The 19,149-nt window shown below is 37.9% G+C and overlaps 2 protein-coding genes across 2 annotated transcripts; both read left to right on the top strand.

Moving 5' to 3' along the window:
• Window positions 1–1,305: 1,305 nt before the first annotated feature.
• nipal4 (NIPA like domain containing 4) lies at window positions 1,306–6,105 on the top strand. The gene is made up of 6 exons (XM_048167082.1): window positions 1,306–1,610; window positions 2,436–2,699; window positions 2,984–3,040; window positions 3,125–3,215; window positions 4,729–4,889; window positions 4,971–6,105. The coding sequence occupies exons 1-6, from the start codon at window positions 1,571–1,573 to the stop codon at window positions 5,579–5,581; spliced, it is 1,224 nt and encodes a 407-aa protein (XP_048023039.1). The 5' UTR covers window positions 1,306–1,570; the 3' UTR covers window positions 5,582–6,105.
• Window positions 6,106–9,793: 3,688 nt separating this feature from the next.
• tlcd1 (TLC domain containing 1) lies at window positions 9,794–18,828 on the top strand. The gene is made up of 4 exons (XM_048167195.1): window positions 9,794–10,618; window positions 11,097–11,179; window positions 14,847–14,929; window positions 16,618–18,828. Exons 1-4 carry the CDS (start codon window positions 10,413–10,415, stop codon window positions 16,999–17,001), a joined length of 756 nt encoding a protein of 251 aa, XP_048023152.1. The 5' UTR covers window positions 9,794–10,412; the 3' UTR covers window positions 17,002–18,828.
• The last annotated feature ends 321 nt before the right edge of the window (window positions 18,829–19,149 follow it).

Genomic DNA, 19,149 nt, shown 5'->3' with positions numbered 1-19,149 from the left:
AAAATCCTATTTCACCCTGTGTTACCATCAAAAAGAAAATCTCTCAACAACAAGCCAACTTTATCACCTGGTTCGACTTCAGATGTTTTCTCTTCGACAGTAGTTGAATAGCAATGGTGAAGCTGTGTTTTCTGTCCTTTAGTCTGCAGCGACATCAACTGGCCAATTACAGAATTGACCTGTAATATTTTGTCCTTTTTGTCCCATTTTGTCCCTCTCTCCTTTTTTTCTTTTTTGCATTTTGCAACTGGAAATTTTATTTTATTTCATTTCATTTCATTTCATTTCATTTCATAACAAAAGAACATTTAAAAAAAAAACACCTTATGAAATTCAGTGGAACGTGGTTAGGAGGACCCAGTGCTTTGGGACTTTTGTGTGAGTACACTTGCTCTAGGTAACCAGTCTCCAGGCAGACTGCAACAGCCCCAGGTGCTCTGTTTAAAAAAAAAAGAAAAAAGATTGACACACCTGAGAACAACAGAATAACTGCTTACAAATCCTGTTCTAACAGGTTACACCAATCGTGTTTCTGAAATGTTGGAGGGACAAAGAGTGTCTAAATTGATTTGCATGCAGTACAACAACCACTGATGACTCTCAAAGTTCTCCTTTCTCATAAGAGAATCAAGCATATTATGATCCTTCTCTAAACAGAATGGAGAACATAGTTACAAAACAACAAACAACATATCAAATAACACTGAGAGAGATTAAAGTTTAATGAGTTTAGGCCTACGCAGTGATCAAAATAAGCCTGGTAAACCAGTCTCTTTTAATATAAAAACAACACTTCAGTGAACATAAGAATGTCTTTCTTCTTCATCTCTGCTCAAACCCGTTATAAGCTAAACTGGTTCTTCAGCTTTCAGGGAGAAACTTCTTGTCAGCCTAACACCATCACCACAGCAGTATCAGGTGTCTGCTGCTCTGAGATTACTGTACAAACAAGCAAATAACATGTATTTGATAGGATATATTAATATAGGATAAGTATATATAGTTGAATTCTGGTTACATTAACATTGAGATGAAAGGTTAAATAAATAAACGAATGAATGATTGATTGAATGAATGAACTGAAGACATACTCTCAATTTAGTACAATGATAGGCCTAGTTCATATTGTAAAAGTCAGGCGACTTTTGACAAAACATCATGTCTTCCCCCATATCGATATTAATGTCATGTTTAAATAGGAAGCTTTACGTGTGTTTGAGTTCCGCTTATTGTATTATAAGGAAGGTTATTACTGTGTATCCTTATTGACAACGGCTCACGCGTTATTACGTGTGTCTCAGTCAACAAGGTGCTGCTCGGGCGTGGCAGTACCTGCTTTGCTCGTGGCCGTGTTTACGTGCGCGCGCATCTCAGGTATCGTATCTTCCTCCGCTGCGCGGATAGCACCGATGCAGAAATTTTATTCTGGCATATTCAAATGAACCGAGTCGAAATCCAAAAGAAAGATGTTTATCTCATAGTTTATTCCGATACAAAATAATGTTTTTATTTTTAAATGGATTCATTTCGTTAAGTTTTAACCCGTCGTTTACATAGTGAGAGGGATACAATGAAAGACATACACCTGCCATCCGATTCATGTATCAATGGTAAGAGAGTTTGTTGTTTGTTTAATAACTATCGTCAGTAATATAACTTAAATTGGTAGTTATTTTGTTCATGTATTTGTGTGATAGCCTATTGTTAGAGCTCTAAGCTGTTTTGGTTCGATACTTGAGGTAAATGCTAGGCCTGTTTGTAATTGTTGCACATTATATTGTTTTGGACTCATTAATATGTTCTCTTTCGGAAAGGATATGAATGACAACATGCTTATTAACATATGATAACATAGGGCAAATACGCTTTAATTAATCAATTAATGACAGATGATTGTTTGTGCCAGGAACTTTCGTTGCATTGTTAGTTACCTATAAAACACTACGTAAACACCGTCTTTAAAAAATGTAGATGCTTTAGAAATCAGATAATGAGGATGATGATTATTATTATTATTATCAATATAATTATTATGAAAGTAGTTGTGTATGTTGTACTGTTGTGTAACTGTTGTTACATTATTAACCTGAATAAAAATCTGAGAGAATTCTGTAAACTGTAATTTTGCAGCCTACTAAAATTTAAATAGGGTAAATTAAATAAAAATGTATATGCATACATACATTATAACATTTTTGAAATTTAAGTGAACAAAATGACAACCTGCAGTGTTAAGTTCATTGCCCTTTTTGCCTTGCTGTCAATTACGAAATGCTCTTGTTTGATTTAGCTGGTTCATGTTGATTTAGCTGTGTCACTAAAACTATATACTGTATAGTTAGTTAGTATATATTGTGAATAAGCTGTTGTGAAAATGAACTAATCAATTTAGCCTATTGTTGTAACATTCAGTTCCTCTTGCTTCTTTTGATCAGGTTCAGTAATAAGGATCTTCTGTGCCACATCCGCCTCTGTTTGTGTGTTTGACACGGGTGTTAGCAACACGTCTTATAGTGTGGACAACTCCAATAAAAACTCTACAGTCAACACAGCAGTTCCTGCCATTGACAAATGGAGCAACTACAATTTCTGGACGGGCTTGACACTGGCCGTGCTTTCAGCTTTCCTCATAGGTGGAAGTATTATCCTGAAAAAGAAGGCATTGCTGCGTTTGGCCAGTACTGGGGAGACGAGAGCAGGTCAGGTCATTTACATCAGTATTTACATAATACAAAGACTTTAAAAGCACCATCAAATTCTGACAAAATAAAGCTTGTTTGATGTTTATACTTCAATGTTCAGACTGTTAGAGTGACCAGTTATGTATATGAGGGTATTTGGTTTAATGCTAATTATTTTACTTGACTGAACAGAAATTGCGAAATTGGTTGAAACCGGTTCCTTGTTTGTTTGTGCTTATCTAATAATCACAGAATTACCAGTTTCGTGATCTTTAAATAAATGTTCTTTAATACCTGTTTAGCTGAGGGAGGTCATGGGTACCTGAAGGACTGGCTGTGGTGGGGAGGGCTTTTGACAAGTAAGTGCAATGCAAAGCAACCGTAAGTTATCTTCCTTTTATGATTTCCGTCAAACTCAGTTAATATCCTGCTTTTTTTTTAAGTGGGTGGAGGTGAAGCAGCAAACTTCACAGCGTACATGTTTGCTCCAGCCACAGTGGTGACCCCTTTAGGAGCTCTCAGTGTTCTCATCAGGTAACAGCACACCCTTATTTACACTCACCAATGGCTTGTTTTACAAGCCTGTGAGTGAGAGGACCAGTGTACTTTGAAATACATATGACTATAATTGTAAACATCCTGAATTGCAATATGTGTAATTAAATCAAATTTAGCTGAGCCCCCAAGTAACGCTACAGTATGTTGTGCAGTATTGACATTCCTGTGAATAGAAAGTTCAAAGCAGCAGCATTTATTGAAATAGAAATCTTGTAAAATAATAATTGTCTTCACTGTCGCTTTTGAAAAAACGTTTAAGGGTTAACAGAGTCAGAGGCACAAATGATGTAATTTCTCTGGCAAATGTCATTTTAACAGACACTAGATGTTCAAAGAATTTGTCAGTTGACATTGTCAATAACAAACAGTCAATTCATCATGAGATTATCATTATTATAAACATATGCTATGAATATCTCATGCACTGATCTCCACCTTTACCTACTGAAGTCACAAGATCATAGTTGAATACCTTGAATGTCTCTCAGTATGAGTGAATTCTGGTAATTAGGGCCCGAGCACCGGTGGTGTGAGGACCCTATTGGAATAGCTCAGTTTCTTTTTATTCTTCCCAGAAATTAATCGCATTTTTGAGTACCTAAACATGCTCGAAAACTCATGAAACTTTGCACACGTGTCAGAAGTGGTAAAAATTTACATCTGATATGAGTTTCAGAATTAGGTGTGGCAAAATGGCTCGATAGCACCACCTACAAAATTTCAATGAAGTGCTCCTCACACTACGTTTCACGTACAAGTATGAAATTCAGTAGACACATGTAAACAGCCCAATACCTACAAAAAAGTCTCTTGGAGCAAAATCTGAAAACCAGTTTTTGCCTGACAAAGTCTGATGTTTCGCCATGAAAGAGGAAGCTGTTGTAACTCAGGCATACAATGTCCGATCTGCCCCAAACTTCACGTGTGATAAGAGTCCTGGCCTGAAGACATCTATATGCCAATATTCAGTTAGTCATAGCGCCACCTGCTGACAACAGGAAATGGCATGCTTTACACTGTAATTCACTCCCAGGAACACATTTGTTATGCCGTGAAGTACCAAACATGCTAGAGACACGTTAAATCATGCAACACTTGGATAAGCGCTAATGTATGCGATTAACGCCACGAAACAGGAAGTTGTTGTAACTCAGGCATACAATGTCCGATCTGCTCCGAACTTAACATATTTGATAATAGTCCTGGCCTGAAGACATCTTCATGGCAATATTCAGTTATAGCCAAAGCACTACCTGTTGGCAATAGGAAGTGTGGCACATCAAAATGACTTTGCTATTTTTCTCCTATATTTACCCATTTAAATGCATGTCACCTGTTCTCTGTTTTCCTAAGGCCACCTTGTGGTGGTAGCCCCATGTGCAAGGGCCCTTTCAATGCTGTTTGTAGCTTTAGTGGCCTTTTCTTTCTGGTGTTTTCATTGGAACTAAATGGAAAGGTATTAATGTTAATGTTTATTTACTCTCTTCAGTGCAGTGCTGTCCTCCCACTTGTTTGGAGAAACAATGAATCTGCTAGGAAAACTTGGCTGCATGCTCAGCATACTGGGAAGCACTATAATGGTTATACATGCACCTGAAGAGGAAGAAGTGACGACTCTTGCAGAAATGACAGTGAAACTGCTGGATCCTGGTTAGTGTTACAAAACCTTTAGTTACGAAACCTAAAACACATTGTCATAGATAACAACAGCTTTTTTTGCTTCTCCTGAAGGTTTTCTGGTGTTTGCCAGCATCCTACTTGTTGCCTGTTTGATCCTGATCTTCTACGTCTCTCCTCGCTTCGGTCAATCCAACATATTAGTCTACATCAGTATCTGCTCTCTGCTAGGAGCGTTTACCGTGTCCTCAGTCAAGGGCCTCGGCATTGCGATCCGCACCATGTTCTCCGACCTTTCGGTGGCCCGTCACCCTCTCACTTGGATTCTTTTGCTGACTTTAATTGGATCCATCATCATCCAGGTCAACTATCTGAATAAGTCACTGGACACCTTCAATACGCTCTTGGTGTACCCCATCTACTACGTCTTCTTCACCACCGTGGTCCTGAGCACCTCTGTGATTCTGTTTAAAGAGTGGGGAGCCATGTCAGGAGTGGATGTGGTGGGCACCATCGGGGGCTTCTTGGTGATCGTGGTCGGGGTGAGCATGCTGCACATCTTCAAAGACTTGAATGTATGTTTTGAAGATCTGAGGAGCAATCTCTGTCAGCCGCTAGGTCAGGAGAGCCCGTCGAAGAGGGAGGACAAGCACATCCTCATAGAGCACATAGAAAGCCTGCCGCCCATGAGAGAGGAAGGGCCCAGAGTCTTCATCATCAGCTGAGACTGTATCAAATATATTTGGAATATGCAGTTTAGCAATATCTTCACTGTCTTAATTGTTCATTTCCTCTGCTGAAGGCTGTTGTACTGTGACGCAGTAGTTTGAATGGCCTGCTGCTGAGTACAGTGATGACGCAGACATTTTCTTCGAAAATATTATTTTGCTGTTGTGACTTGAATGAACTCTAAGCAGCCTTGGAAATATTTAAAGATTGAAACAACATATACAGAACATGACGCAGCAGAAATTCAAATCTTGCTGCTGAGAATTACCACCTAATTTACAAAATATTTAATCATATTTTTTTCTTGGATGCAATCGTGTGGATAATCGTTCCAGAGAAATATCTTGAAATAGATCAAAATATATTTATTTACACAAATATTTGAATGTAAAAAAAAAAAACATTTCACATGAAATGTATTGTAGTTTGGCTTGAAAAAAAAAAAAAAACTATTATTGAATGTTTTGGCTAATTTGATAATGCCTTCTTTTGATTCTACTATAAAGCAGTATCACATTCAGTGCCTGACTTTCTGTATTATATTTATTCATATTTGAAAATGAACATTCTCTGCATTGTTGGTTATTTGAGACTGTGTTTCCAAAGAAGTGTTGCTGTAAATCTGATAGCTCCAAACGTCAAGAGACAAGTCAACAAGACTGTATTTATCTTTTAAATCATTGACCAGAAGAGCATTGGGTCAAATGACTCTGTCAATAGAACTGTAGCCTGTGTGACAGTTGGCATCTCTGTCTCTCAATTAGCATTTGGTTTGAACTGAAAAGATCAAAGTCTTTCAGGACAATGGTTTTTAAGTGTTAATTTTTTTTTCTGTCAAAGAAATGTATTTGAAAGTTAAGTATACAGAAATTCATATTATTTTCACTTTGTGCTCCAGTATTCATTCACAGTCAAGGCAGTTGCACCACACAGACAGATTTACTACCTAAAATATCCAAGAGTTCATTGCAAAAAGAACAATAGAGCATAGTGCAGAATTGCCTTTCTCAGTTGCACCAGTAGATGGCAAACTCTACACACCAGTCAGTCCAACATCAGTCAGTCCTATATCATCCAAACTGCCTAAACAACCTATTACACAAGGCTTTACATAGGTGTGCCTGAAATTGCTTAGTGTTGCTATGATACGGTAATACAAAAGCACTTAAAGTGATAATTCACCCAAATGAAAATTCTGTCATCATTTACTCAACCTCAAGTTGTTCCAAACCTGTATAAATTTCTTTGTTCCGCTGAACAAAAAGGAAGATATTTGGAGGAATGTTTGTTTGTAGCCAAGCAGACCTCGTACCCCAGTATTTTTACCCTACTATGGTAATCAATGGGGGGCAAGATCTGCTTGGTTACAAACATTCTTCCAAATATCTTCCTTTGTGTACATTCGAACAAAGGAATTTGTACAGGTTTGGAACAAATTCCCTATCCGCTTGTTAAGTCGTGACGTAAGGAATGCCGTTTCCGGGTCCAAGCCTCGACTCGTTTCACTTGAGAATGCCATCGACGACCGTTTATGAGCGCTATTTATTCATTTTAAACATCAATCATTTTAAAAAGTTAAACATTTTAAATACTTACAGTCTACACAACAGTCTCCGTGCTCACAGCGTCACAGATATTAATATTTTAACGATTTATAAAAGATGAATCATTGTCTGGCCATCTGGAATTTTGGTATGGAGATAAAGGTTATGATTATAATTTTTTTGTAGTATTACACCACATCGTGTATGTATATTAGCACCATTTGTTGTTTTCTTGTGGTATGAGATAGAGCGTTAGGACCCGGAAGCGCTGCCGCGTGACGTCAGACTTAACAACCGAATAGTTCACCCAAAAATGAAAATTCTGTCATTTACTTACCCTCAAGATGTTCCAAACCTGTATGAATTTCTTTCATCTGCTGAACACAAAAGAAGATCCATCCATCCATCTTCAACCGCTTATCGGGGTCGGGTCGCGGGGGCAGCAGCTCCATCAGGGGACCCCAAACTTCCCTTTTCCAAGTCACATTAACTAAGCTCTCACTGGGGGATCCTGAGGCGTTCCCAGGCCAGTGTGGAGATGTAATATCTCCACCTAGTCCTGGGTCTTCCCCGTGGCCTTCTCCCATCTAACCAGATGCCCAAACCACCTCAACTGGCTCCTTTCGACACAAAGAAGCCGCAGCTCTACTCTGAGTTCCTTAATTGGCCTCAGATTTAGAGGTGCTAATCCACATCCCAGCTTCTTCACACTCGGCTACGAACCGATCCATTGAGTATTGAAGGTCACGGACCGATGATGCCATCAGGACCACATCATCTGCAAAAAGCAACGATGAGATTCCCATACCACCGAACCGCAACCCACTATGACTACGCCCCGATATCCTGTCCATAAATACCACAAACAGGATTGGTGACAAAGCGCAGCCCTGGCGGAGGCCAACCCACCTGGAACGAGTCCGACTTACCGCAGATAACCTGGACACAGTTCTTCTCGCTTTGGATGTACAGGCATTGGATAGCCCTGAGAAAGGACCCCCTCACCCCATACTCCCGCATCACCTCCCACAGTATCTCCCGGGGGACCCAGTCATACACCTTCTCCAGATCCACAAAGCACATGTAGACATGTGCATACTCCCAGGCCCCCTCCAGGATCCTTGTGAGAGTAAAAAGCTGGTCCGTTGTTCCACGACAAGGACGGAATCCGCATTGTTCATCTTTAAATCTGAGGTTCGACTATCGGCCGCACCCTCCTTTCCAGCACCTTTCCAGGCTGAGAAGTGTGATACCCTGGTAATTGGCACACACTCTCAGGTCCCCCTTTTTGAACAGGGGAACCACCACCCTGGTCTGCCACTCCATGGGAACTGTCCCCGACTCCCACGCAGTGTTGAAGAGGAGTGTCATCCAAGACATCCCCTCCACACCCATTGCTTTCAGTATTTCTGGAAGGATCTCATCAATCCCCCGGACTTTGCACTGTTGAGTTGTTTAACCTCAGTGACTTCCCCCAGGGAAATTGACAAAAGAAGATATTTTGAAGAATATGGTTAACCAAACAGTTGCTAGACCCCATTGACTTCCATAGTACGGGCGAAAAAAGTCAACGGAGGCCATCAACAATTTTGGTTACCGACATTCTTCAAAATATCTTCTTTTGTGTTCAAAAGAAGAAAGAAATCCATACAGGTTCGGAACAGCTTGAATTTTTTTTTTTTTTTTTTATCCCTTTAAATCCTAAGAGTCATAACTCAGTCTGAACTGTTTTTAATCAATTCATTCAAACATTTAAATTCTTTCCACAATTTTACTTCCATTTAATTGTACTTTTATATAGCCTATATGAAGAATTTATATAATTACGAATCATTTTAACATAATATATAAAAATAGTAAACCAATTGGTATTTATTTAAAATAACAAGATTATTGTGGCGACCAGGGCGGGCGAGAGCCGTGAGGCCAATGTAACACAGTTCGTAAATATGGGAAGAAGGAGGCGGGAACCGGCGAACGTTCAACATACTTTAATATAAAATAAACAAAGAACAAAACGAAAGTAATGCTGACAGACCCTCGCGGACGTTTGCCGGCCCCACAAACATAATAAAACATAAAATAAAGTCCAGGCCTGCTCCTCTCTCGTCGTTCACTGTCGTCCCTCCTCCTTTTATGCTCCCGGAGCTCCTCCGTGAGAGACTCAAGGCCGGTGCGCCTCCCAGGTGTAGCTCGTTAACTCTAGCGCCATCGGCCTCGCGCCGTTCCCTCACGGCTCTCGCCCGCCCTGGTCGCCACAATTATATATATAATTAATAACATATTTGTTATTAAATTATTGTGACAATTTATGGTTTTCAGACTTTAGTGGAACATGTTCATAAATCATTATGACACCAGTTGGCTAAAAAATGACAAAAATGTTACTTCTGAGAATTTTTTTTTAGCAACAATTGTTCTCTGATGCCACTTGGTTTTCGGTATTTCGCATCTAATGCAGTGACATTTAAACATTTATGTTACTAAAAGTGTCCCAAACGATGTCCAGTACTTTTGGGGCCACTTTATAGGGCATTGAGCACAATGTTGAGTCAATATGTAATTCAGATTCCTCAAAAGTACGGCCAGTAAACATGAATTAAGTTACTGTAGAGTGATAATTTGTCCCATATCACAACTGAAAGCTGACCAAACACAACAAAGTGTTTTCTGTAAGTCATTCCTCCCTGTTGTGACAGTATGAGTGAAGTCATTTGATCCAGCTGCAGGACAGAGGCCATTTCATTTATTAGGGACAGCAGTATGACTGTGAGTTTAAATGGTTTCTATTGTTCTATTGTGCTCCCCCACTCACTCACTCACTCACTCACCCACACACATACACACAATTTCACTCACAGTTGACATAACTGCATCACTGCAAGCACAAATGTTTTTCCTGAATTGTGGAATACAGGGAGATGGACACAGAAAGTTCAAGGGAAGGAGATACAACCGTCATTCCCTGTTGTAACACTCCCACAGACATATTCATTATCAGCCAATCAGTGTTCAACAAACAGGTACTGTGACAGATACCACACCTATGACAGGCACCAGCACGTGGAGAAAGGAGCAAGAAGGTGGAGAATACATACAAAGAGCCTGGGTGTAAGGAAGACTCGAGGAAAAAGTGGAAGAAAACAGGCACTGTTTCAAGAATCTGAATGCGATTCATGTGGACACTGTTGGAAAGGGCACAGAAAGTTTAGATCAGCAAGGAAACAACATAAGAAGGACTCGCTGTCCGAGAAAAGAAGAGACACAGAATAAAGTGTGGAGGATGGACACATGGCTGAATGAAGTGCAGAAGCATCCAGCCCTGTATGTCTTGTTCTTTTCTGTAACCTTCAGGATTCTTCACAGGTTCCTGCAGACTGTGCCCAGCCCGAGCATAGTGGACACAGACCCCTGGAGGACGTGGAAATGGAGGAACCTCTCTGTGTCACTTGTCCATTCACTGCTGACTGGCACTTGGGCCGTCGCCTGGTGAGTTGTTTTAGTTTTCATTCAGTTTTTCGTTGAATTGTTTTATGAATTGTGTTCAATAAGAGCAACAAATCACCAAACGCCAATCTTCACTTTCATTATATATATATATATAACTTGTGCTTATTGTTGGATGTTGCAGTTAGTTTGTACTAACAGCACTGTCTAAGAATAAACACAAGTTATTGAATGCTCATAAACAGCACTTAACCTTCAGTTACAGCTCTTTCAGTTTAGAAACAGGAAAAACCTGCTTTACCGGCATGGATTGAGAGAATGAGTGATTGTGTAACTTAAAAGTAATTAGTATTGTCAAAGTATGAATCACTTCTCCCCATATACCAAGAATTTCTATCAGCAATAGACTTTTTCACTCTTTTTTCTGTTCTTTAGTGTCTGTTATTGAGCACATGTCTGTTGTATTTTGATCCTCTGGTTGAAATAATCACCCTACATGAATCTGTCTGTGTGCCGACAGTGTCATACAGCATCCTGTGATGGTGCATGAAATCCACTCAACTTACACCCCTTCATCCTACATGCTAGTCATCGTCTCATCTGGTCAGTAATCACATCATCATATGAGGAACACATTGTACTAACATAGAGTAAAATGCAACACAACGAACCTAGAACTTTGACACAAGTAGTAAGTGTACAAATCATTATGCTACTCACATTTTATTTATCTGAGAGTACATATAAACATGTATATTATACACTGCCTGGCCAAAAAAAAAGTTGCTGTATGGATTTTAATAGGCAAATACTTAAGAGTCTATGGATGGATCATTATTACAGTAATTATTATTTTTCTAGCATGTTATATGTTTGACAACGGTTCTTTTAACCCTTAAAGATGGAGTGTGTAGCTTTTTATTTCTTAAACAACCATGTTTTAAGATGTACCATGGCCATATTCCAGGATGACAATGTCAAGATTCACCAGGCTCAAATTGTGAAAGAATTGTTGGGAGGGAGCATGAAGAATCATTTTCACACATGAACTGGCCTGACCTTAACCTCAGTGCAAGTTTTTGGGATGTGCTGGAGGAGACTTTACAGAGTGCTCACCTCTTGCATTGTCACTACAAGATCTTGACCAGAAAATGATGCACCTCTCGATGGAAATAAATATTGTGATGTTATGATGTATCTTTCTACATGGTTGTTTAAGAAATGAAAAGCTACACACTCCATCTTTTAGGATTAAAAGAAATGCTGCCAAACATATAACATGCATATATATATATATTATACAAAACCAAACAACCTCAAATATTTTGGTTGGTAAGATTTTTTAAATGTTTTTGAAAGATATGTTTCTCATGTTCAACAAGGCTAAATATTTTTGATCAATAATACAGTACAAACAGCAGTATTGTAAAATACAAACCCGATTCCAAAAAAGTTGGGATATTGTACAAATTGTGAATAAAAAAGGAATGCAATATTTTACAAATCTCATAAACTTATATTTTATTCACAATAGAAAATAGATAACATATCAAATATTGAAAGTGAGACATTTTGAAATGTCATGCCAAATATTGGCTCATTTTGGATTTCATGAGAGCTACACATTCCAAAAAAGTTGGGACAGTTAGCAATAAGAGGCCAGAAAAGTTAAATGTACATATAAGGAACAGCTGAAGGACCAATTTGCAACTTATTAGGTCAATTGGCAACATGATTGGGTATAAAAAGAGCCTCTCAGAGTGGCAGTGTCTCTCAGAAGTCAAGATGGGCAGAGGATCACCAATTCCCCCAATGCTGCGGTGAAAAATAGTGGAGCAATATCATAAAGGAGTTTCTCAGAGAAAAATTGCAAAGAGTCTGAAGTTATCATCATCTACAGTGCATAATATCATCCAAAGATTCAGAGAATCTGGAACAATCTCTGTGCGTAAGGGTCAAGGCCGGAAAACCATACTGGATGCCCGTGATCTTCAGGCCCTTAGACGGCACTGCATCACATACAGGAATGCTACTGTAATGGAAATCACAACATGGGCTCAGGAATACTTCCAGAAAACATTGTCGTGAACACAATCCACCGTGCCATTCACCGTTGCCGGCTAAAACTCTATAGGTCAAAAATGAAGCCATATCTAAACATGATCCAGAAGCGCAGGCGTTTTCTCTGGGCCAAGGCTCATTTAAAATGGCCTGTGGCAAAGTGGAAAACTGTTCTGTGGTCAGACGAATCAAAATTTGAAGTTCTTTTTGTAAAACTGGGACGCCATGTCATCCGGACTAAAGAGGACAAGGACAACCCAAGTTGTTATCAGCGTTCAGTTCAGAAGCCTGCATCTCTGATGGTATGGGGTTGCATGAGTGCGTGTGGCATGGGCAGCTTACACATCTGGAAAGGCACCATCAATGCTGAAAGGTATATCCAAGTTCTAGAACAACATATGCTCCCATCCAGACGTCGTCTCTTTCAGGGAAGACCTTGCATTTTCCAACATGACAATGCCAGACCACATACTGCATCAATTACAACATCATGACTGCGTAGAAGAAGGAGCCGGGTATGCCAATGGCCAGCCTGCAGTCCAGATCTTTCACCCATAGAAAACATTTGGCACATCATAAAGAGGAAGATGCGACAAAGAAGACCTAAGACAATTGAGCAACTAGAAGCCTGTATTAGACAAGAATGGGACAACATTCCTATTCCTAAACTTGAGCAACTTGTCTCCTCAGTCCCCAGACATTTGCAGACTGTTATAAAAAGAAGAGGGGATGCCACACAGTGGTAAACATGGCCTTGTCCCAACTTTTTTGAGATGTGTTGATGCCATGAAATTTAAAATCAACTTATTTTTCTTAAAATGATACATTTTCTCAGTTTAAACATTTGATATGTCATCTATGTTGTATTCTGAATAAAATATTGAAATTTGAAACTTCCACATCATTGCATTCTGTTTTCATTCACAGTTTGTACAGTGTCCCAACTTTTTTGGAATCGGGTTTGTATATAAAAAAATATTTATATACAAAATGTAATTTATTCCTGTGATGGCAAAGCCAAATTTTCCTTCTCATATGCTGATATAGTGCTTAAGAAACATTTCTTATTATTATAAGTGTTAAAAAACAGTTGTGCTGATTATTATTTTTGTAGAACCTGCGCTTTTTTAGATTGTTTGGTGAATAGAAAGTTTAAAATAACAGGTCTTTACTATAATCATTTTAATGCAGCCTTGCTGAATAAAAGTATTAATTTAACTGACCCCAAACATTTATTAATCAAAAGATTATTATAGTCAAAGAAATGTTGAAAGGACTGAAACCCTAGAGATTAAAGGGTTAGTTCACCCAAAAATGAAAATTCTGTCATTAATTACTCACCCTCATGTCGTTCCAAACCCGTAAGACCTTCGTTAATCTTCAGAACACAAATGAAGATATCTTTTGATGAAATCCAATGGCTCAGTGAGGCCTCCATTGCCAGCAAGATAATTAACACTTTCAATGCCCAGAAAGCTACTAAAGACACATTTAAAACAGTTCATGTGACTACAGTGGTTCAACCTTAATGTTATGAAGTGACGAGAATACTTTTTGTGCGCCAAAAAAAACAAAAGATGGGCGATTTCAAAACACTGTTTCATGAACCTTCGAAGCTTTACAAATCTTTTGTTTCAAATCAGTGGTTCGGAGCGTGTATCAAACTGCCAAAGCCTTGTTCACTGAAATCACGTGACTCTGGTAGTTTGATACACACTTCGAACCACTCATTCGAAATAAAAGATTCGTAAAGCTCCGAAGCTTCATGAAGCAGTGTTTTGAAATCACCCATCACTAGATATTGTTGAATAAAGTCTCACTGAGCTCACTGAGCCATTGGATTTCATCAAAAATATCTTAATTTGTGTTCCAAAGATGAACGAAGGTTTACAGGTTTGGAACAACATGAGGGTGAGTAATTATTATTTTTTTATCTACAATTTTTATTATACAGACAAAAAAAAAAAAAAAAAAAGAAAGAAAAAAAGTGAGTAATTAATGACAGAATTTTCATTTTTGGGTAAACTAACCCTTTAATCTGAGAATCTATAAAAACTGTTCCAAACACTGACACCTGGTTGAGTGACACTATAGTGAATCTGTTTCACATACAGGGACTGGAAATCGTAAAAATTTAACCCTCTTATAATAAAACACAATTTATTTTAATGGTATTGTCAATAAATTCAGCATTGATCTTCTTCAACAGGGTACTTCATTCAGGATGCTGGAGACATTATTTTTAGTGGATACGCAAAAGCATCTTGGGAGTTTTTACTTCACCATGCTATGGTAAGACAATACACAGGTTATCATACACGGCTATGAAACATTTTCTTTAAAGTGCTAGGCAAAGTCATAAAAAGTCTATTATTTAGACCTGGATAATGTCACAACTTGTTCCAGATGAAAAGCTTAAATTTCAGAGCAAAGTTTCTTGAGCAATCCAGTTATTGATTTTGAACACAGATTAGAGTGGGCTCAACCATAATCCTGCAGTGAGGTGTGTGCACAGCCACAGTGGCTCATTACACATCATTCCCAGTATACTCCAGGGAAACATGCCTTTTGTACTTTGTACATAATATATGTTTCTTTTACTTCTTGTACTTGATTCCTTGTTTGGCAAGTCCTCATTGTTCATCCTGGGGAAAAAAATCCATATAATTCTAGCAAGTTGAAACAATGTGCAATAATGACAAACAATCCCCCCTAGAAAGACACTCAACACACAAAAGCAGACTTCAAAACTCCTGGAAAGTGTAACTCGGTTATCACTAAGATTGGCTGGATTCATAGCTATTTACTAGAGCAAACAAGGTTGAAAGACACTACAGACAAAAACATTGTTGTGCATGCACTTGTAAATTTTGATATTTTGAACTATTTGGCATTTCATAATGTGTTGTTTAAATCAGACTAAGGCAATAGAATAAGTGTTTATTTTATTGCACTTTATCTATTTGCATCTGTAGACTTAAAGGGATAGTTCACCCAAAAATTTACTCACCCTCAAGCCACCCTAGGTGTATATGTCTATCTTCTTTCAGATGAACACAATCAGAGATACAGTATATTTAAAAATATCCTTAGTCCTCCAAGATTTATAATGGTTGTGAATGGGGGGGTCCACGTTTTGAAGTCAAAAATAATGCATCCATCCATAAAAAAATAATCCATACAACTCCAGGGGGTTAATAAAGGCCTTCTGAAGAGAAGTGATGCTATTGTAAGAAAAATATCCATATTTAAAACATTATAAATTCAAATAACCAGCTTCCGGCGGACGACCGTACGCAGAATGTGCAAGTCGATTTGCGGCAGAGGAGTATCCTTTGACCTGATCCACAACGTAATGACGAACGCAGAGGTGAATAGGATAGCGCAAAACAAATCACTGGTCACAGATTATAAGTCTAAAACGATCATTTTTAAAGAAAAATTTCAGAGGATTTCAATATAAGTGAAGAGGAGCTTAAATTTGTCGCACAGCCCTATTTGTTTGAACTGCGAAAGGCGACTAAGCTTACAATACACCTACATCCTGCGTCATACATCGTGTCACAGGTTACTCATTTGGTGAAGTTATTTGAATTTATAACGTTTTAAATATGGATATTTTTCTTACTTAAACGCATCGCTTCGCTCCAGAAGACCTTTATTATCCCCCTGGAGTCTTATGGATACTTTTTTTTATGGATGGATGCATTATTTTTTACTTCGAAACACGGCCCCCCATTCATAACCATTATAAAGCTTGAAGGACTAAGGAAATTTTAATTATATATCCGATTTCTGAAAGAAGATAGTCATACACCTAGAATGGTTTGAGGGTGAGTAATGGGATAATTTTCATTTTTGGGTGAACTATCCCTTTAGTAACACTCATTTTATTCAACTGAATAAATATGGTGATATCTATTTGTTATTTTTTTACTCTACTCATCTTGGGTGTCTTAATTGTATATCTTTCCCTTTAGGTGATCTGGTGTTTCATGTACGCCGTGTTCACACATCAGTACGTGGCGGGTGCAGTGGTGGCTTTATTTGTGGAGGTGAACAGCGTGTTCCTGCACACACGTTTACTGCTCAAACTGGCTAAGGTGGCCCATAACTCTTTCATCTACACTGTTAATAAACTGTTGAATGTGGCGACTTACGTGACCTTCCGGCTTGGAGCGCAGTTTTACCTCACCTGGTACCTCATCCATCACTACTCGACACTGGATCATGCTTTCTACTTCCTGATGACCATGATGCTCATGAACATCATGATTCTCATCTATTTCTACCGCCTCCTCCGAACCGACTTCTTCAACAAGCGTCGTCCTCACAACAGTGCTCCTAAATTTGCTGAGGACTGAACTAACAGATGCTGATGTCTATCAGTCCATAAACCAAAGACTGAATTCAAGTGACTGTTAACAACATTTATACATAGGATATCTGTTCTGAACAGATAAACCTCACCAGAGACGGTCTGATGCCAATCAGAGACATTTAAAACATGTTAGAATAAAACATTTATTTTGATTTTTTTTTAAAAAATGTTTAAAACTTAAACTCAATAAACAACTTTAAACTCAAGAGTCATGGTAGCCAATTGTTTAAGAATCTGCTGCAGATGGGTTTTCACTGCAAAATGAAGTATTTTTGCCTCATTTTGCAGTAAAAATAATGGGTCTCGTTCACTAAGCAAGCATGCGTACGCACAAATTTGTGCGTGAAATCTGCCTACGAATGTTTTCATTAACATACGATTCATCAATAACTTTAGTTCTAAAATTTATTCTAAATTTATGAAAAAAAATGTACGAGTGGTACAACTGAAACCACTAGTATACAAAAATTAGGTTACACCGTGGGTGGCATTATAAACAGGTTAAGATGAAGGAATTGGTGTTCGGAAAGCCCTTATGGACATGGTTTATTCTCCAAATTCATTAACGTTCGAACAAGGTTAAGAAAAATCCATGTGCGTATCACGTGTTGCGAATTAGGTGAACATTTTTCGTGAGTTCTCCTGTGCGTATAAATACAAATAATCCATGCAATTATTAGTGAATGAGACCCATTATCTTATGTAATTTTGCTTTTCAAGTAAATGTATGTTGATTTAAGAATGTTTAGATGTTTATACTGGAAAATAATACTAAGAAAGTAACTTTGCAGTGCAGTGTATCCAAGGCAAGGGACATCATAACCTATCCAAAGACATGAAAATATCCAAATTATGTCATTAGTATCCCCTTGAAATAATCAATTTTTTTAAAATTTTTTTTAATGGAAAAGTGTGTAAACAATTGTGTTTTATGGTCGGTTGGAATTGTGACCAGTGGGATAATGTGTATACTGAATTAACATATTGCTGCAGTAATCAAAATTCTTATATGGCCCAGTTATCTCAGCCCAGTTATTAACATGTTTAGGGTCACATTCTAGGGTAACTATTATACATAAAAACCATTATACAACACTTATAGGAATACAGAGATAAAAGACCAAAAAAAAAAAAAAAAAAAAATTACAAACATCAATGCATTTCAAAAATGTTATTGTAACATATATAGGCTAATAATATTGTTATATTAGTGCAACCAGTTGCCTATTTAAAACAATTACTATTTTATACTATTATATTTAAACTATTTAAAAATTATTTGTAACATTTTAACTTAGTGCAATATTCACTGTAACTTTGTCATTGCAACATTTTAGTGCAAACTTCCCTAAGGACTGCAACTGGATAGTTCATTCTGTATTACCCACTGGTCACTGTTGTTTCCATTAACACATTTACTCATTCTATGACCACATTTAACAAAACCAAGTAACTGTGAAGTCATATAATAATACTAGACACCTTAAAGATAATGTGTACCAAAAATATTTGTCACTTCTTTGTTAACATACTTAACTAAACTTTTGTTTTGGAGCTTTGATGCAGCCATCATCTACTGAACAATAATTAAACTGCTCTGGTCACGTGACTATTTGCACTAACCATGTGAAACTGCACATATTTAATTGAGACCTTTCCATATTTGCAAGAAATGCACTAAAACGTCAGTTAGTAACATTTCTTGAGCTTCATAAATGAAAACTTTCTTTACAGTCACTATTGTTACTGGTGGGATAAAATGGGTTATTTGAATTAGCAGCAATTTATTAAATGAAGCATTTTCCCAAAATGGTTGCTGTGGGGTAAAGTGTGTCAGATTCTTATACTGAGTAATAACAATATCAAGCTTTGCACCCAAATGCAATCCTTCTGAGAGAGCAATGAAGGGGAATTCAACCTTTAATAAAAAAAAAAAAAAGTATCTTCCTAATAAATTATGTATTAGGAATGAAGCTCTCTCATCAAAGTTACCTCAGTTCTGCAGGGGAAAAAAAGTAGTTCAGTAATAGTGTTTGGAATGAGACAGTAAATTACATTTAGCAAATTTAATTCAGAAGTATTCAACCGTTTTTAGGCTTGTTCCCTTGGTGGAGAGACAGAGCAGGGATCC

Source organism: Megalobrama amblycephala, linkage group LG18 (genome assembly GCF_018812025.1).
Source record: "Megalobrama amblycephala isolate DHTTF-2021 linkage group LG18, ASM1881202v1, whole genome shotgun sequence".
In the NCBI taxonomy this organism is placed as follows: Eukaryota; Metazoa; Chordata; class Actinopteri; order Cypriniformes; family Xenocyprididae; genus Megalobrama; species Megalobrama amblycephala.
The sequence above is the reverse complement of the archived record's forward strand: the minus strand, read 5'-3'. Positions and strand labels throughout refer to the sequence as shown.